Source organism: Mchenga conophoros, linkage group LG7 (assembly GCF_057382185.1).
Source record: "Mchenga conophoros isolate Kocher_MC1m ecotype Shallow Benthic linkage group LG7, M_conophoros_male_GT1.1, whole genome shotgun sequence".
Taxonomy (NCBI): Eukaryota; Metazoa; Chordata; class Actinopteri; order Cichliformes; family Cichlidae; genus Mchenga; species Mchenga conophoros.
The window spans coordinates 45308617-45323961 of record NC_140532.1 but is presented as its reverse complement, the minus strand read 5'-3'; the positions used below and the strand labels follow the sequence as shown (position 1 = coordinate 45323961).

General features: G+C 40.3%; 1 protein-coding gene across 1 annotated transcript; it reads left to right on the top strand.

The window, feature by feature from the left end:
* Positions 1 to 1054: 1054 nt before the first annotated feature.
* On the top strand, positions 1055 to 15332 carry nup155 (nucleoporin 155). The gene is made up of 34 exons (XM_085279632.1): positions 1055 to 1218; positions 1472 to 1643; positions 3322 to 3459; positions 3588 to 3684; positions 3849 to 3919; positions 3997 to 4089; positions 4436 to 4699; positions 4788 to 4861; positions 4971 to 5062; positions 5180 to 5277; positions 5366 to 5533; positions 5648 to 5748; positions 5867 to 6037; positions 6148 to 6258; positions 6418 to 6512; positions 6604 to 6689; positions 6835 to 6976; positions 7135 to 7201; positions 7803 to 7918; positions 8389 to 8486; positions 8612 to 8745; positions 8867 to 9058; positions 9285 to 9423; positions 9526 to 9661; positions 9742 to 9895; positions 9975 to 10079; positions 11107 to 11261; positions 11427 to 11556; positions 11652 to 11765; positions 11905 to 12025; positions 12178 to 12288; positions 12631 to 12767; positions 12892 to 12998; positions 14157 to 15332. Exons 2-34 carry the CDS (start codon positions 1502 to 1504, stop codon positions 14293 to 14295), a joined length of 4098 nt encoding a protein of 1365 aa, XP_085135758.1. The 5' UTR covers positions 1055 to 1218; positions 1472 to 1501; the 3' UTR covers positions 14296 to 15332.
* The last annotated feature ends 13 nt before the right edge of the window (positions 15333 to 15345 follow it).

Sequence of the window (15345 nt, the reverse complement as noted above, 5' to 3'; positions counted from 1 at the left end):
CGCTTTATATTGTACAGTAGATCGTACTGTACAATAACATTGTTATCCCAAGCAATCTGTTTTTGACTCTTACAATCAGCCCAATTTTTCTGAATCTTTACATTTGTATTGAATCTACTATTTCCAAATCACATTAATTTAGTTTTGATCAAATTGAATGATAATTTGTTTTTATCAAGCCAGATCTTCAGATCAAATATTTATCATCATCTCATCCAGTACATATTACAAATCAATACAAGAGAAGAACATATTAGTGTCATCAACAAAAACTAGCATTTTTAACACGGTGGACACCTCACATTGATGTACTGTGTAACTTTTGAACAACAATTGGGGCCCAACACTGACCCCTGGGGGAGGCCACAAGCAATGTCCATACATACGGAGTAACAATCATTTAACTTCACAAACTATTGTTTGTTTCTTAACTAACTCCCAACCAAATTTAAAACTACACCGTAATGCCACTGAATCAATTATTTGTTATTAAAATATCATGATCTATTGTATAAAACGCCTTTCTTGATAGCCCAAACACACTGGGGTTTTTTTTGTTTGTTTGTTTTGTCTAGGGAGTTTGTGACGTGTTTAGTTTAATAATGCCAGTGATGTTGATCTGTTTGAAATAAAACCATACTTAGTATCTGTCATTAGTTTATCGTTGTATCATGAGATTCAGCACACATTACACATATTCATAATTAATCACTATTTTTTGCAATAAAACATTATGTTACACTCGAAGGTTTAATTTTTGATTGCAAACCTTTTTTGAATGCATAATAAAACATAAAAGTTGCGTTTCTGCTTGAGAAACTAAAACTGCTGACCTTTGTAGAATGAGCGTCTCACGTTTAAAAAAAAATCAAATTTACAAGAACAATTGAATACGTAGATTTGAAAACATCGTTATTTGAAACAGCACTGCAGATGAAACAGAATACAGCACGTCTTTCAATGGTTTAAGTGGTTATTTTGCGGAATATTTTACAGCTCTTCTTGTGTATCTTTGGTGGATGGCAGTACAACACACTCTGAAGGAGACGAAGAAGAAGTTACACCGGAAATAACCTTTTCTCTACTCCTGTGCATGAGGTTGGCGGGCTGCTAGCTGTATATGTGTATTGGGGGTAATTCTTTGAATTTTGCTGCTCAACTGATCAACTCAACTCGTTGACCTAACACACCAGAAACACGCGGAATCGTTTCATTTGGGTAAAGCAATGACCGCACTTTTAAATGCTTTATTTCACTCTTAGCTGGCAGTTAGCTGTATGCTAAATAATAGGTTCTTAGTGGCAGCAGAAAGCTAACCGGTGTTCTGTCAACTAGCTAACATTAGCTAGCAGCAACTGGAAAAAAAAAGTTAAAGTTTTTGGTGTATCGCTTGATTATTTCTCTCGGGTATTTACGGAGGGCATCTGGCCAAATTGTGCAGTCGATTAATTGTGAACTGCTTTTTGTGCAGATAGGATAGGTGAGCGGTGGTTGCCCAGCCATGCCGTCCCCCGCTGGACCCAGCAGCCCCGCCGCTGCGCTCGCTGAAGCCCTGGAGAACTCCTCACGGCTCATCGACAGACACCTGCAGGATGACCGATGCTTTCCCGACCTGTCAGAACTGCTCGGAGTCCCCTCACACAGTAAGCTAAGGCGAAGGAAAGACCTAATGATAGCTGTTTGTTTACAGCTCATGCAACACTAAGGGTAGAGGAAAAACTGGGATGGATAATGTCGGTGAAAGCAAATGTTGCAGGAGGTTTTGGACAAAACTTTCCTACAGAGGATCTGAGCAGCAGTTGTTGCTCATGTGTGTGTAAAATACAGATTTCAGGAGTGACTGTGGGAAATATGGATGTGTTTGGGTGAAGAGAGACAGTTTAAAAAGTTCAGGGTGATGTGTTGAAAAGCATGAAAATGTGAAGGTTTAGCACTTAGGGTTTTTTTTTTTAATTAAATGATTTAAGGCAAAAAGCTTTATCAAAATATTTGGTTAAACTCCCGTAGATCATCTCATTGTAAGAATGTATTCTCCATATGTGATTCTTTTTTTGTTTGGTTATTATTATTATTTTATTTAACTGTAAAAGGAGGAAAGCGAAATCTGCTCCACAGATTTATAAGCAAATGAAGCATCTCTATGTTACGCTTGCATCATGGTATTTTATTTTAAGGGGCTAAATTATTCTGTTGCTCAGTAGTTAAAAAGATAGATAAGGGAAATGCAAAGTTCACATTGGAATTATTTCATATCACTTGACCAAGTTTTGGATAAAATTCTCAGCCTAACCATCTCTGATTTTCCTGACAAAAATTCGAAAGCCAGGGTACACCTTTGACATGTTTCCAGTCTGTTGAAGGGCTAGCAGATAGTGACAGGCAACCATTAACTCTCACATTTACACCTTTAGAAGTTTAGGCAATCACCTATTAACCTAACCCCATGCATGTCTTTGGACTGTGGGAGGAAGCTGGAGTACCAGGGGACACTGGGAGAACATGCAAACGCCACACTGGATTTGAACCCGGTGCCTTCTTGCTGTGAGACAACAGTGCTAACTGCGCTCCTTATTATCAGTTTGTTTTTGTGTTTAGGGGGCATTTTTAAGACACCATTTTCTGTGGAGCCATTTTCATATATTGTAGGTAGTTCTCCTAGTAGCTAAGTAGTCGTTCAAATATTTTAGGCCAAATATCTGCTGATGTGACTGAAGGAATATGGAATTTCAAAAGTGTAGCTGAAGTTCAACATATATTTCTGACAGCGTGAATTTTGATGAAAATTTTAATAGTTTTTGGAACACAGATTTCCGTATATGAGGTGTTTTCTGTACTACCAAATTACTCATATCAGATGAATGGTTCGTTGATATTCCAGACCCGCCCCCCCAGAAAACCCGCCAAAACATCACCGTAACAACGTAATTGTTACTTCTTCTTCTTTTTTCTTTTTTTTGCAAAGATTTGGTGTCTTTGTTTATAACTTCAGCCTCACTTTCTCAGCATGACTTTTAAAAAATATATATTTTTACAGATGGTATTTAAGAGAGCTTAAATTTCACAATGTGAGTGTCATGCACTAGGCTAAAAGCTAAAGCCTGTCAGCTTCCTTATTTGGAAGTGTAGTCCTGGAATTTTCTTCAGGAAAACCAGAGACGGCCAAGCTTGATGCATTTGGTCAGTTGATATAGAATGAACCATTGTCTTAACACCTTTCAGTGTAACATCTTTATATATTTCAACAACTATATTGCTTACCTTATTTTACAGTGATGGAGAAAAACTTAATACTATAAACAGACTTCCTGTTGTTCTTCACAGATATGCCGTCCCTCTCTGGGGTGTCAGATATGGACTACCCACTCCAGGGGCCTGGTTTACTCAGTGTGCCTAACCTGCCAGAGCTCAGTGCAGTCCGCCGAGTCCCTCTGCCACCTGAGCTCGTGGAGCAATTCAGCCGTATCCTTTCGTTCATTCAGGAAAAACAAATGCAATGATTTTCATCTGACATATCGAGTAGAAAATATGTTCATTGCACTTGTGTTTGTTCCACAAGTAATACGAGTTTCAGCTTAACCAACTTGTAGACATGCAGTTCAACTGCATGATGGGAGTTTTCCCTGAAATTTCTCGAGCGTGGCTTACAATCGACAATGACATCTTTTTGTGGAATTACGAAGATGGGTGCGTACCTCTTGGATAAAACAGGACTGACTGACTTTTACAAACCAAGTCGAGTGCACAAACTCTGCTAATATTATTAGTAATAATATTTTTGTTGAGAGTCTTTATTGATGATAAAACCAGGAGTTGAGGCATTTTTTTTTCTCTTTTTTTATTCCTTGCAGAGGAGACGTGGCCTATTTTGATGGCCTGATTGAAACTATTTTGGCAGTCGGCCTAGTAAAACCAAAACAAGGTACGCCTAGGCACTCGCAAAGCATTTGTCATCTTTTGTTTGAGTAATTCTTATGGGTTCTGTTTTTCTTTTCTCAGGGATTTTACAGCCACACATTCACTACCTCTTAGTATTGGCCACTTCTGTGGACGTGGTCATCCTTGGGCTCAGTTTCCCCAAAGGTCAAGCTGGTAAGTGATTCCTCATCAGAATTTTTGTAATATTTTGTAGGTAAAAGAAAAGGTTTTCCTTTTAACATTAATAGTTACACATTCCATCTCAAATCCTGCAGCAACCCTGGTATTAAGCAGCAGTACATTAAATTATATCCAGCTGTTTTAAAGGCATGTATTCAGTTTGTTACCATTTACATTGTCAGCTATATAACAACAAATGCCAGACAAGCACACTTTTAAGAATCGGTGTGAGGATATTTGTATGGATGTCAGAGTTGGGTAATGGGAGTAGTGCCTATGATATCATGATGTGCTTACGCTGGTTTATCTGGGTCATATTTGTGTCTCTCTCTTGTTTCAGGGTTGAATGACAGCATGTCTGGTGGGATGCAGCTGCTACCAGACCCTCTGTTCTCAATCCCCACAGACAACACCTACATCCTATCCATCACCTCCACAGATCTGGGACGCATCTTTATGGCGGGGAAGGACGGCTGCCTCTATGAGATCGCTTACCAGGCTGAGGCAGGCTGGCTGAGCCAACGCTGCAGAAAAATCAACCACTCTAAGAGCTCTCTGTCCTTCCTAATCCCTTCTGTTCTTCAGTTCTCCTTCTCTGAAGATGGTAAGGAGCAGGTTCACGTTTTCAGGTGGAGTGAAATATATCTGCCTGATTAAAGCTGACTGGAACATTTTGTTGCTTCTCTCCACAGATCCCATTGTGCAGATTGCAATAGATAACTCTCGTAACACACTTTTCACACGCTCAGAAAAAGGTGTCCTTCAGGTATGAGGCACATTTTGTGCGTACATATCTTTCTGATCGGCCCGGAAAGCAATAAATGTGCAGTAATCACCTGTCGTTTTAAATAATGAAATACTTTCATATTTTTCAGGTGTATGACCTGGGTGCTGACGGGCAAGGAATGAGTCGCGTGGCAACAATGTCACAGAGTTCAATTGTTGCGGCTGCTGGAAACATTGCGAGGCATGTTTTAGTTTAATAGACATCAATCAAGCTTCTTTTTGTGTTGTTATCCGCTCAGAGGAGAGTATTTCTTTTTTTTCTCTGCCTATTTGAAAAATTCAGTTTTTCCATTTTCAGGACAATAGATCGTTCGGTCTTCAAACCCATCGTACAGATCTCTGTGATTGACAGATCAGAGTCCTCAGATTGCCATCTTCTTGCCGTCACCCACGCAGGTATGTTATGAAATATTAATCAGTATGAGATGAAATACTAGAATACGTGCATTATGTATCGGTCTGTACTGATACTGTGTTTCTGCAGGTGTGCGTCTCTACTTCAGCACTACACCTTTTGCACCTCCGCACCAGAAGAACGTTGCAGTGCGACCTAGCCTACTAGCTATGGTACACGTTCGCCTTCCTCCAGGTTTTTCTGCCTCCTCTACCCTCCAGAAACCCTCCAAAGTACATAAGGCACTACACAGCAAAGGTAATAAGCAAATGGCACTCAGATCCTGAATCATTTATTTGTTCGTTCAGTAACGTACCGGGGCTTCGTTGGCAAGGAACCACATCTGTCTTTAATACATTTGAAATCTATCAGGTGTTCTTCTTATGGCTGCTTCTGAGACAGAGGACAGTGACATTCTGTGGTGCATCAATCACGACTCCTTTCCATTCAAGAAGCCCTTAATGGAGACGCAGGTTAGCACAAAAAAAGTCATGCAATGAATAAATTAAATGTATGTTTTCCCTTTCTTTGGCACTTTGTTAGATACTGATCAGTTTATCTGTCATGTTCGCTGCACATGTTGCATTGCAGATGATGTCTAATGTAGATGGACACTCTTGGGCTCTTTGTGCCATTAATGAGGAGCGACCGGCCAATTTTTTTACTCCGCTGAACAAGGACCATATCCCCATCACCAGTTCTCCTGTGGTGGTCCAGCAGCACAACATCCCTCCACAGAAGTTTGTCCTCCTCTCTGCAAAGGTTAAAATTGTTGTCATGATGCTTCATGTTGCATACGTAAACTTAATCTTGTTACAGTGTGACAAGACATTATCATAACTGTACAACTAAAAGTGTCAAATCTCCTTCAGGGGAGTCATATTTTTCAAAAGCTGAGACCAGTAGATCAGCTCCGTCACCTCCTGGTGAGCTGTGCTGGAGGGGAAAGTGAAGAAATTGAACGCTTCTTCAAGCTCCACCGGGTAAAATCACAATGACAATCACTGTGTAATGTTTTATAATCCCCTTATCATACCATGTAGCAGTAAGCCTATGCATGTGACTAGCTAGCAGCCTTTGTGACACACAGACACCTTCATCACATGCAACATATTTTTGAATCATTACTGTTTTCTGTACAGGAGGAGCAGGCTTGTGCCACAGCCTTAATCCTCGCTTGCTCCAGTGCTGCTTGCGACAGAGAGGTTTCACAATGGGCTACCAGAGCCTTCTTCAGGTCAGTTAATGGTTTGATATATGTAAATATTTCCAGTCGTTCACAGTGTGCACAAACTAAAGTCAGTGCTGTTTTTTACTATTTTGATCAGATATGGAGGAGAAGCACAGATGAGATTTCCTGCAGCCTTGGCGTCACCCAGTACTGTTGGGCCTGTGATGAGCTCTCCAGCACCGGGTAAATGAACAAACATTTTGCTGTGTCCACCTGGCTGGTGGGATGTGACCAAATCATGCAAAACAAGATCTGTACGTGAAGAAAACAATCATTTTAATCGCTAACTATAATATTTACCATCGTGCATTATTAATGCCCCCTTCAGGTATTATACCCCCAGCACTGGCCACACCCTTTGCATCAATGCAGTCTGGCTCTGCCCCCATCACACCTATGTCAGCTGGCCCTGAGGTGATTTTCTCCGGGAAGCACAACGGCATTTGCATCTACTTTGCACGCATTCTCGGGTTAGTAAAGCCTGTCATCATTTGTCACATTTTTCTGGGTCACAGCTTAAATACTCAGCCTCTGATTCAAAGCTTTGGTTGCTGATGTGTGTTGATGTTGTCCTTAAACTGCTGAGTCACATGTCTTCCTCTCCTGTTTTCCTGCTGACTCTGAACAGAAATATTTGGGATGGCAGCCTTGCTGTCGAGAAAACTATCAGCAAAGGGAATCAGACTGTCAGTATTGTAAGTAACATTACAGTTACATTTACTCACAGCAGAATTGTTTGGATTGTAAAAAAAATCTTGGATGTCAAGATAATTTTCTCCGGTTGAATGGAAATAAAATTTGTGCCCCTGTCAGCCCGTCCCCCTGGTTCATTCGAAATCTGGATTAGCTTTCCTTTTATTAGAGATCTTGTCTTTGACACTTGATTGGTGCTTGCCACTGGATTTGCATGTTAAGGACCTGGTTTGTTCTTGCTTTCGTCAGCTGAGAAATATTAGTTTTATTTCTAAATCTGTCCTGTAATTCACTCTTTAACGAGCTTTTACTGAGGCAGGTAGATCGTCTGCAGTTTGGATGATCTACAGAAGATCCTCCCAAACGTTCCCATGTCATACCTCTACTGATCTCATTGCTCCCAATCAAGTTTAGAATTCAATCTGTGAGCTCAGTGGATTCATTTAGCATTTTATTTGTCCTTATTGTCCTTCTTTTGTGGTTTTTATTTGATGTGAAGCTCCTTGTGATTTTTATTTTGAATGGCGCTAAGTAAATAAAACTATTCCTATCTCTTACATGTTGTTAATAATTAACACTAGCTTTCATCCTTTACCCCCACAGTTGGAAAGCAGTGTTAATTCATTTGATGTGGAGTCAGTCCTTCACGAGCTCTGCGGCTTGCAGGAGTTTCTGGATAAAAACTCTCAGTTCAGTCCCTCCTCTCTCGGTGCTGCAAGGTGAAGCTCCTTACAGATTTGTTTATTCTTATTTTGAGTTAATAGCTGTATTGATACCTCAGAAAGTTGTTAGATCTTTTGCAACATTGCCTTCAAATTAAAGGAGTAGAATAATATAAATGTAAAAAGAATTAAAGATTTCCTTCAGTTCAGTGAGCAGAATACATGATGTAACACCAGCTGGGATATGAACAGATGGTTTAACTTTGCTGAATGTTTTAGTCTGCGGAGAACAGTTCAGCTCAGGTGATTAAGGACTGAAAAAGGTATCAAATGAAGTTCTGTTTAGATGAGACGTCCCCTCAAACTAGCTTCTGTTCAAAACCCTCAAAAAACCAAAACACTTTCCTTTTTGATGTTAATGCACAAAACAGGATCTGTAGATGCTAAAAAGATAAAAATATACTTCAACAGACTCTTGTTTCCTATCTCTCTTGTATAACATCTGTGTTGTTTCCTCTTATCTTCAGCTCCCCTGCCAACCTGCAGCAAAGGCTGCTGGGATTCATGCGTCCTGATGGAGCCAGCTCTCAGCAGGTTCAGCAGGAACTCCAGAGGAAATATCACAGTGAGTCATGAATACAGGCTTCATTTTTTCCCCTGAATATTTTTTTTATTACACTATATATAAATGTGGGAAAGGAAACACAGTGTAAGTTTTTTTTTTTTTTCCTTTGTCATTTCTGTTTCCAGCCAAGGCTCAAGTCTATGAGAAAGTGTCCCTGCAGGCCATCCAGCAGTTAGTGCATCGCTCATATCAGACTCTGGCCCTCTGGAAGCTTCTCTGTGATCATCAGTTCAGCCTCATTATGTCTGAGCTGCCAAAGGTGCATATGTGCACTGCAAACAGATGCTCATACCCCTGCAGTAAAACCTGGTATTCAATTGAAGCTCCCCGTTGTTTTTGGAGTGCTCCTTTGTCATTCTGCCATTTCTTGTTATTTGCAGGAGTTTCAAGAGCAGATGAAGGGAGCAAGTTTTAAAGATGTTGTGATAAGGGGCAAGGAGTTATCTGGAGCGCTCATCACAGGACTCATTAATGTCTATATCAAAGATAACGCCTCCGTGGATGCTATCAGCAATCACCTGCGTGACATCTGTCCACTGCTGTACAGCAGCGATGACAGCGTTTGCTCCAAGGTTCGTACACACACCTTTTTTTTCCACCTCTGTGTTAAGTATAGTTACAATTATTGCTGCTTCAGGGGTATCACATTCTTACTTTATTGATGTGTGCGTCTTGTTTTCACATTTCTTATAATCATGGTATTTTTTAAGGCAATGAGGTCTTGTACTAAGAGGTTATTGATTTATCCACATCGATTCATGTGTCTCAGCACTGAATTTGCTCTTGTCCCCCACTCAGGCTAATGAGTTGCTGCAGAGCTCCAAGCAGATCCAGAATAAAGCAGATAAAGAGAGAACACTGAGAGAGTCTTTACGGCTCTACCAACAGATCAGCCAGCACACAGACCTCCCACTTGTTTGCTCCCAGTACAGACAGGGTAAGGAGATGCAAGACATCTCCACTATCTCTGTTTATTTTTATATATATATATATATTACTGTTCGTGAGATTTATTTTCTAACGCTGCTTATCTTCTCAGTGCGTTTCTACGAGGGAATCCTGGAGTTGTGTCTCACTGCGGCAGAGAAGAAGGATCCACAGAGGCTAGGGCCTCATTTCTACAAGAATGGAGAACCTGAGCAGGACAGAGTGGGACAGCAGGCCTTCCAGGAAAGGTAGAAGAAGCCTTAAACAAATCACCCACATCAGAGATGTAGTCATCACCGTTCTTTATCTTTGCTTTTTAAACCTCCAGACTTTCATGTTATAAGTGCATCACAGACACCATGCAGGAGCTGGTGAACCAGAGCAAAGCTGCCCCACAGTCCCCCAGTGTCCCTAAACAGCCCGGTCCTCCTGTCATGACCTCTGACCCCAACATGCTCAGCAATGAGGAAGCGACAGCTCATGTGAGTAGGAGTTTCTCTCATTTCTTTCTGCTGCACTGTGTATCATCTTCATTTCTAATAAAAATCTGTTCCTGTGTAGTTTGAGCAGATGCTGGGTTTGGCCCAGAGGTCTCAGGACGAGCTGTTTCACATCGCGCTCTACAACTGGCTGATTCAGGCCGACCTGACTGACAAGCTGCTCGAGGTACTGTCTGCTTGCTCGTAAATGTTTTGTTTCAGTAAAGCTTGTTTTACCTTTTCATTTTTCTTTCTCTTTTTAGTTGGCAGACATCGGTTCTTACATCAGTTTAGATCAGGGGTGGGCAATTCCAGGCCTCGAGGGCCGGTGTCCTGCAGGTTTTAGATCTCACCTTGGGTCAACACACCTGAATCACATGATTAGTTCATTACCAGGCCTCTGGAGAACCTCAGGAGCTAATTTAGCCATTTAAATCAGCTGTGTTGGTTCAAGGACACATCTAAAACCTGCTGGGACACCGGCCCTCGAGGCCTGGAGTTGCCCACCCATGGTTTAGATTCTATTTTCAACCAGATTTTATTGCCCCAAACATAACAGCTAATATACATGGAAGACAGGTGCTGAGAAAATCTGAAATTTATAAGAGAACAAATGAAAGGAAAAAATAGTTTCTTTAAATTCAAATTAATCAAGTAATGAATTAATTTCTAGTTTTAATTTGTTTGTAGATTATTATTTAGATTTTTAAATAAAGCTCCTCATTTATTTGCTTTCCCAAATGACCTTTCTATTTATTCATGAATGTTTCACATCTCCTTTTTATTGATTCATCCAAAGCTTTTGCACCTCAATTTCATTCAAAGAAATTGTTTTATGAAAAAAATATATAAATGAAGATGTATAAAAATCAACTGGTGTGTAAAAAAACTAGGAGAATTAAAACCGATTTAAATACTTATCAAGGCAAGTTGAAACTACATTTTTTAAAAAAAAATAAAAAATGTTTGATTCCTAAAATGTCTTTCACTTGACGTAAAAACTCCCCTAAAATAATAAAAAAATGAATAGAAAAATGTTTAAATCTAACATTTTACTGCATATTCAGTGTTGTTTTACTCTGATTCTTGCAGTTTTATTTTTTACACCTCCACACATTTGTGTATGAACAAATTGAAGATGCCTTTTGGCATTGTCATGGTGATTGCACACCAGTATATGATACCCGTGTTTGTCCCTGTGCTCTGCGGTCCAGGTGAATTCTCCATACTTGGAAGAACATCTGCTGCATATGATCAAGCAGGACCAGAGTAAAGTTCATAATATGGACCTCCTGTGGCGCTACTACGAGAAGAATCGTAACTTTGGCAAAGCTGCCCGCGTACTGGCCCGCCTCGCCGACATGCACAGGTTCGGACACAGCAGTACAATGCCAACGCCACAACATGCAACACATTTACATGGAAAATTGGCCACCTCCAACACTGACTCCTTCAGCAAGTGTATACGTTATATTCAACTTATTAAAAAACAATTTAGAAAAAGTACCTTGATGTTTGCACTCTGATCATGTAGCACGGAGATCTCACTGAAGCAGCGTTTGGAGTACATCGCTCGAGCCATCCTGTCTGCGAAGAGTTCATCCTCTATCTCAGCTCAGGCATCTGACGGAGAGTTCCTCCATGAGCTGGAGGAGAAGATGGAGGTAACCCTCACGTTGTAACGCTTACAGTGAAAGAAATCCTAGCCTGAAATTCAGCACATTCTGCTCACGCTCTGTCTACTTCCTGTCTGCCATAGCTTGTGCGTATCCAAGTACAGATACAGGAAACCTTGATCAGACAGTACTCCCATCATCCCTCTGTGAAAAATGTCATCTCTCAGTTGGACTCGGAACTAATGGACATCACAAAGGTAACGTGCAACTGTGGAACAGAGAAGAGTGTTTTTAGGAGTATTTTAACACGCTAGCCCTAATTTAAAGGTGATGGATAAAGAGTTTTGTTTTTACAGTGAATAGAAATTTGTTTGTGGAACTGTTTTTGTTGCATAGCTCTATGGAGAGTTTGCCGATCATTTCAAATTGTCTGAATGCAAACTGGCCATCATTCACTGCGCTGGACACTCTGACCCGATCCTGGTGCACTCGCTGTGGCAGGAGATTTTGGAGAAAGGTGAGCGAAATGTCAAGATCCTGCAAAAATGCAACCTGGGACACCCCCCCCCCCCCCCCCCCTCTCTCACACCCACACACACCCTTTCTGCTTTATATTTATGTATTTTTTTGCATGCTTTATATCTCACTTATGCCTCTTCTCTCTTTCAGAACTGGAAGATACTGTGGCCATGAGTCCAGTAGATAGAATGAGGTCTCTTAATCTGAAGCTGGTATCGCTTGGAAAGATTTATGCTGGAACACCGAGATATTTCCCTTTGGGTAAGCTGTAATTACATTGAGTTTTAGTCTGATTAAAATTTGCCAGCTTGCACTTTAAAATTTTGTCAACAGTAATATAATTGGAGTTCCCTTTAGCATCATTTATGTCAGCATGTCTCTGGTGTGCAGGTCTGTAGGGTCATGTTGGTGATTAAGGCAATTGTTTAATTATCCTCCTTTTTATAACCAGCATGTTCAAGCTTGTCATGCCTATGGAGGCATTTATTAATTTTATATAAATCATCGGTACTTGCATGCATGCACATAATCAATTACGTACCCGGGAGTGAACATATTGCTGAGTATGCGATGCTAAGGAGCTGATGTGTCCTGTGATTGCAGAGTTTCTAGTAAAGTTCCTGGAGCAGGAGGTTTGCCGGCTCAACTGGGATGTGGGATTCGTTACATCCACTATGCAGGAGATTGGAGTGCAGTTGCCACGTCTGTTGGAAGTCTATGACCAGCTCTTCAAAACTCGGGTACATGCAGTACCCTGTGACTTTTTAAGCTGAACTTTCTTTTAGTCTGTTCAGTAATGATCCACCTATCTCAATGAATCAAAAAAACCAACCCTTTGTTTGTTTGTTTCTAAATTTTTCATAGGATCCTTGCTGGCAACGTCTGAGGAAACCGCTTCATTTAGTGGAGTGTATCCATGTACTTCTCTCAGGATATGTAGAAGACCCCAGCAGGGTACCAACTTATGACAGGTAATTACGGTCTGTTCAGCTCCTGGCCTGTAGTGGCTGCGGTAGTGTTCACAGCATTAACCTAAGGTCCCCAGTGAGCATTACTATCACAACTGTTGCCATCAGTCAGTGTGTAAGCTGATTATTTTATTTCTTTTAGAGACGATACACATTCATCAACATTACTGTACATGTGCCAGTGTTGGTTAAATCTCTGTTGAACTTTTGTCCCCTGGACAGATGTTGAAAGGAAAAAGAGCACACTGTTTAAAGCCATTTAAAAGTCCATGAAAATGAACCATATACAATAAAAACCACTAATATTAAATAGTACTGGAATAGGGAGTTTAAGTTTGCGCAGAGGCAGTTAAAACACAATCCCTTAATCTCTCTTGTACTACAGATGAACCTGTGAAACTTTAACCGAGATTACATACAAAGAAGTCATAAGAGGCATGCTTTTGTTTACTCATTGGGGGTGAAGATCAGAACTGAGAACCTCTCAGGCCCAGATTATTCTCCATTTTGGACAAGGACAGCTGCAGATCCAATGCACGAGCAGGCATTCCTGTAGTCTTCCTTCTGGTAGTCTGCTGGCTATGCACATGTGTAGTTGGTACGTTAAAATATAAATTCTCCAGGGACGAGTCTGGCGAGACATTTACACCGGAAAGTATGATCTTGGTTTATTTTCAAGACTTTAGATAAAATCTTAAGCTAAATTTTAAATGCTGTGAGCACAGGAAGAAAGTACTTAAAAAGCGTAACAGAGAGTAATGACGCTGAACATTTTTTTTTAAGTAAGTGAATACATTTTCTAATTTTACACCAAAAATAGAAAATGTATTAAATGTTCCATAAAAGGAGCAAAATGATCACGCTTTAAATACAGGTCTTATCTTGATCACACTAGTGTTTTTTGTACCCCCCCCCCCCCCCTTCAGTGTGATGCATTTTTGCTGTTTCTAAGCAACAGATCATGCCCATCATGCCAGCTCCCAGCAGGCAGTCAGATACCGTGGACAAACATGTAAAACCTCACCTCGTTTGGCCACATGTGATGTTTAGTTTGCACTTTGATCATTTCTCTGTGATTTATTCAGGTCAGAGTTCACTAAGACTATATGAAGCATCCCATTTCCAAACATTGCAAAGTTGTTTTTGTTTTGTTTTTTGCAGACGTCGCTTCACTAACGTGTGTCTTGACAACATCTGCGGTTACCTCGTGGAGCTGCAGTCCCTGAGCCCAAACTCTGTCCTTCAACAAACCATCGGCAACTTCAAGTCCCTGCAGGCAAAGCTGGAGAAACTCCACTGATGTAACTGTGGTCAAGAGACGGGTGACTTGTGGGTGTTGCCCTGTTGGCCTTAAGTGAAAACTGCTGATTTAAAGTGTGTTTACATTGTCAGCAAAGGACAATGTGATGATGACGTTTGTATTACAAAGTAGAGTTTGGCTCTTTTTTCCCCTCCAGTTTGTTTTGCAGCTTGGAGAGACAGGTTTTTATAACTTATTTGATACATTTTGTTAGTTTAAACATTATGCAGAAATACAACCTTGGAAAGAATGACTGTTATTTGCATTGTGTGCAAATAACAGTCATATATCTAAAGATGAGAAGACACTTTTTTCATCACAAATATGAAATCCCTTTAAATTTTACAGCTTATTGGTTATAGTGGAAATGCAGTTATGTGATGGTTGATTTTTCTGGTAAAATGTCCCCAACTGAAGCCATTTCTTCACAGGGGAATGATTTTGATTGTTCTATTGCCTGTCTGCAAACAGTTTAGTTTTATATGTTGTAATTATGTACATAACTTGGCCATAATGCCGTCGTTTCTGCCACGAGTCATTTACACATTTCATTTTATTATTTACAATGAATGTTTTGTCTGCTTGGGCGTTAGATTTAACGGTGCCATTGTGTGTGAGTGCTTTTTTTGTGATTGTTTTGAAAGCAGAACGATTTTTTAACTCTGCAAACTTTGGCCCACTTGGAAGAAAAATAAATAAAACTCATTTTTAATGAAATAAAACAGAACTTTTGAGGATGTTTTCAAAACACTACACAGAAACTAGGTGTTGTCTGTGAACTAGACACACACGTGTTCTTGGTTGAGATATATCTGTGTGAAACTCTACAAATGATCAGCAGAAAGGGGCATTTAATTGCTTTGGGTGGATGTGACACTGTTTACATAATTATCTTTAATTGACTCCCTCACTCATGCTTTCTTAGAAACATCAACCCTACAAGGCAGTAATTGCTAAATTACAATTAGCTGTGTGTTGGAGTACACAATTGTGTTTTGATTCTTAGCCTCATGAGAAATAAACAGATTTTGACCTGATGTTGGGTTTATT

Excerpts from the sequence above, each read along its gene's own strand:
- nup155 (XM_085279632.1), top strand. The coding sequence starts at position 1,502 with ATGCCGTCCCCCGCTGGACCCAGCAGCCCCGCCGCTGCGCTCGCTGAA. Across the intron at positions 4,862-4,970 it reads CAGAAAAAGGTGTCCTTCAG|GTGTATGACCTGGGTGCTGA; the intron begins GTATGAGGCACA and ends CATATTTTTCAG. Across the intron at positions 12,768-12,891 it reads ACCAGCTCTTCAAAACTCGG|GATCCTTGCTGGCAACGTCT; the intron begins GTACATGCAGTA and ends AATTTTTCATAG.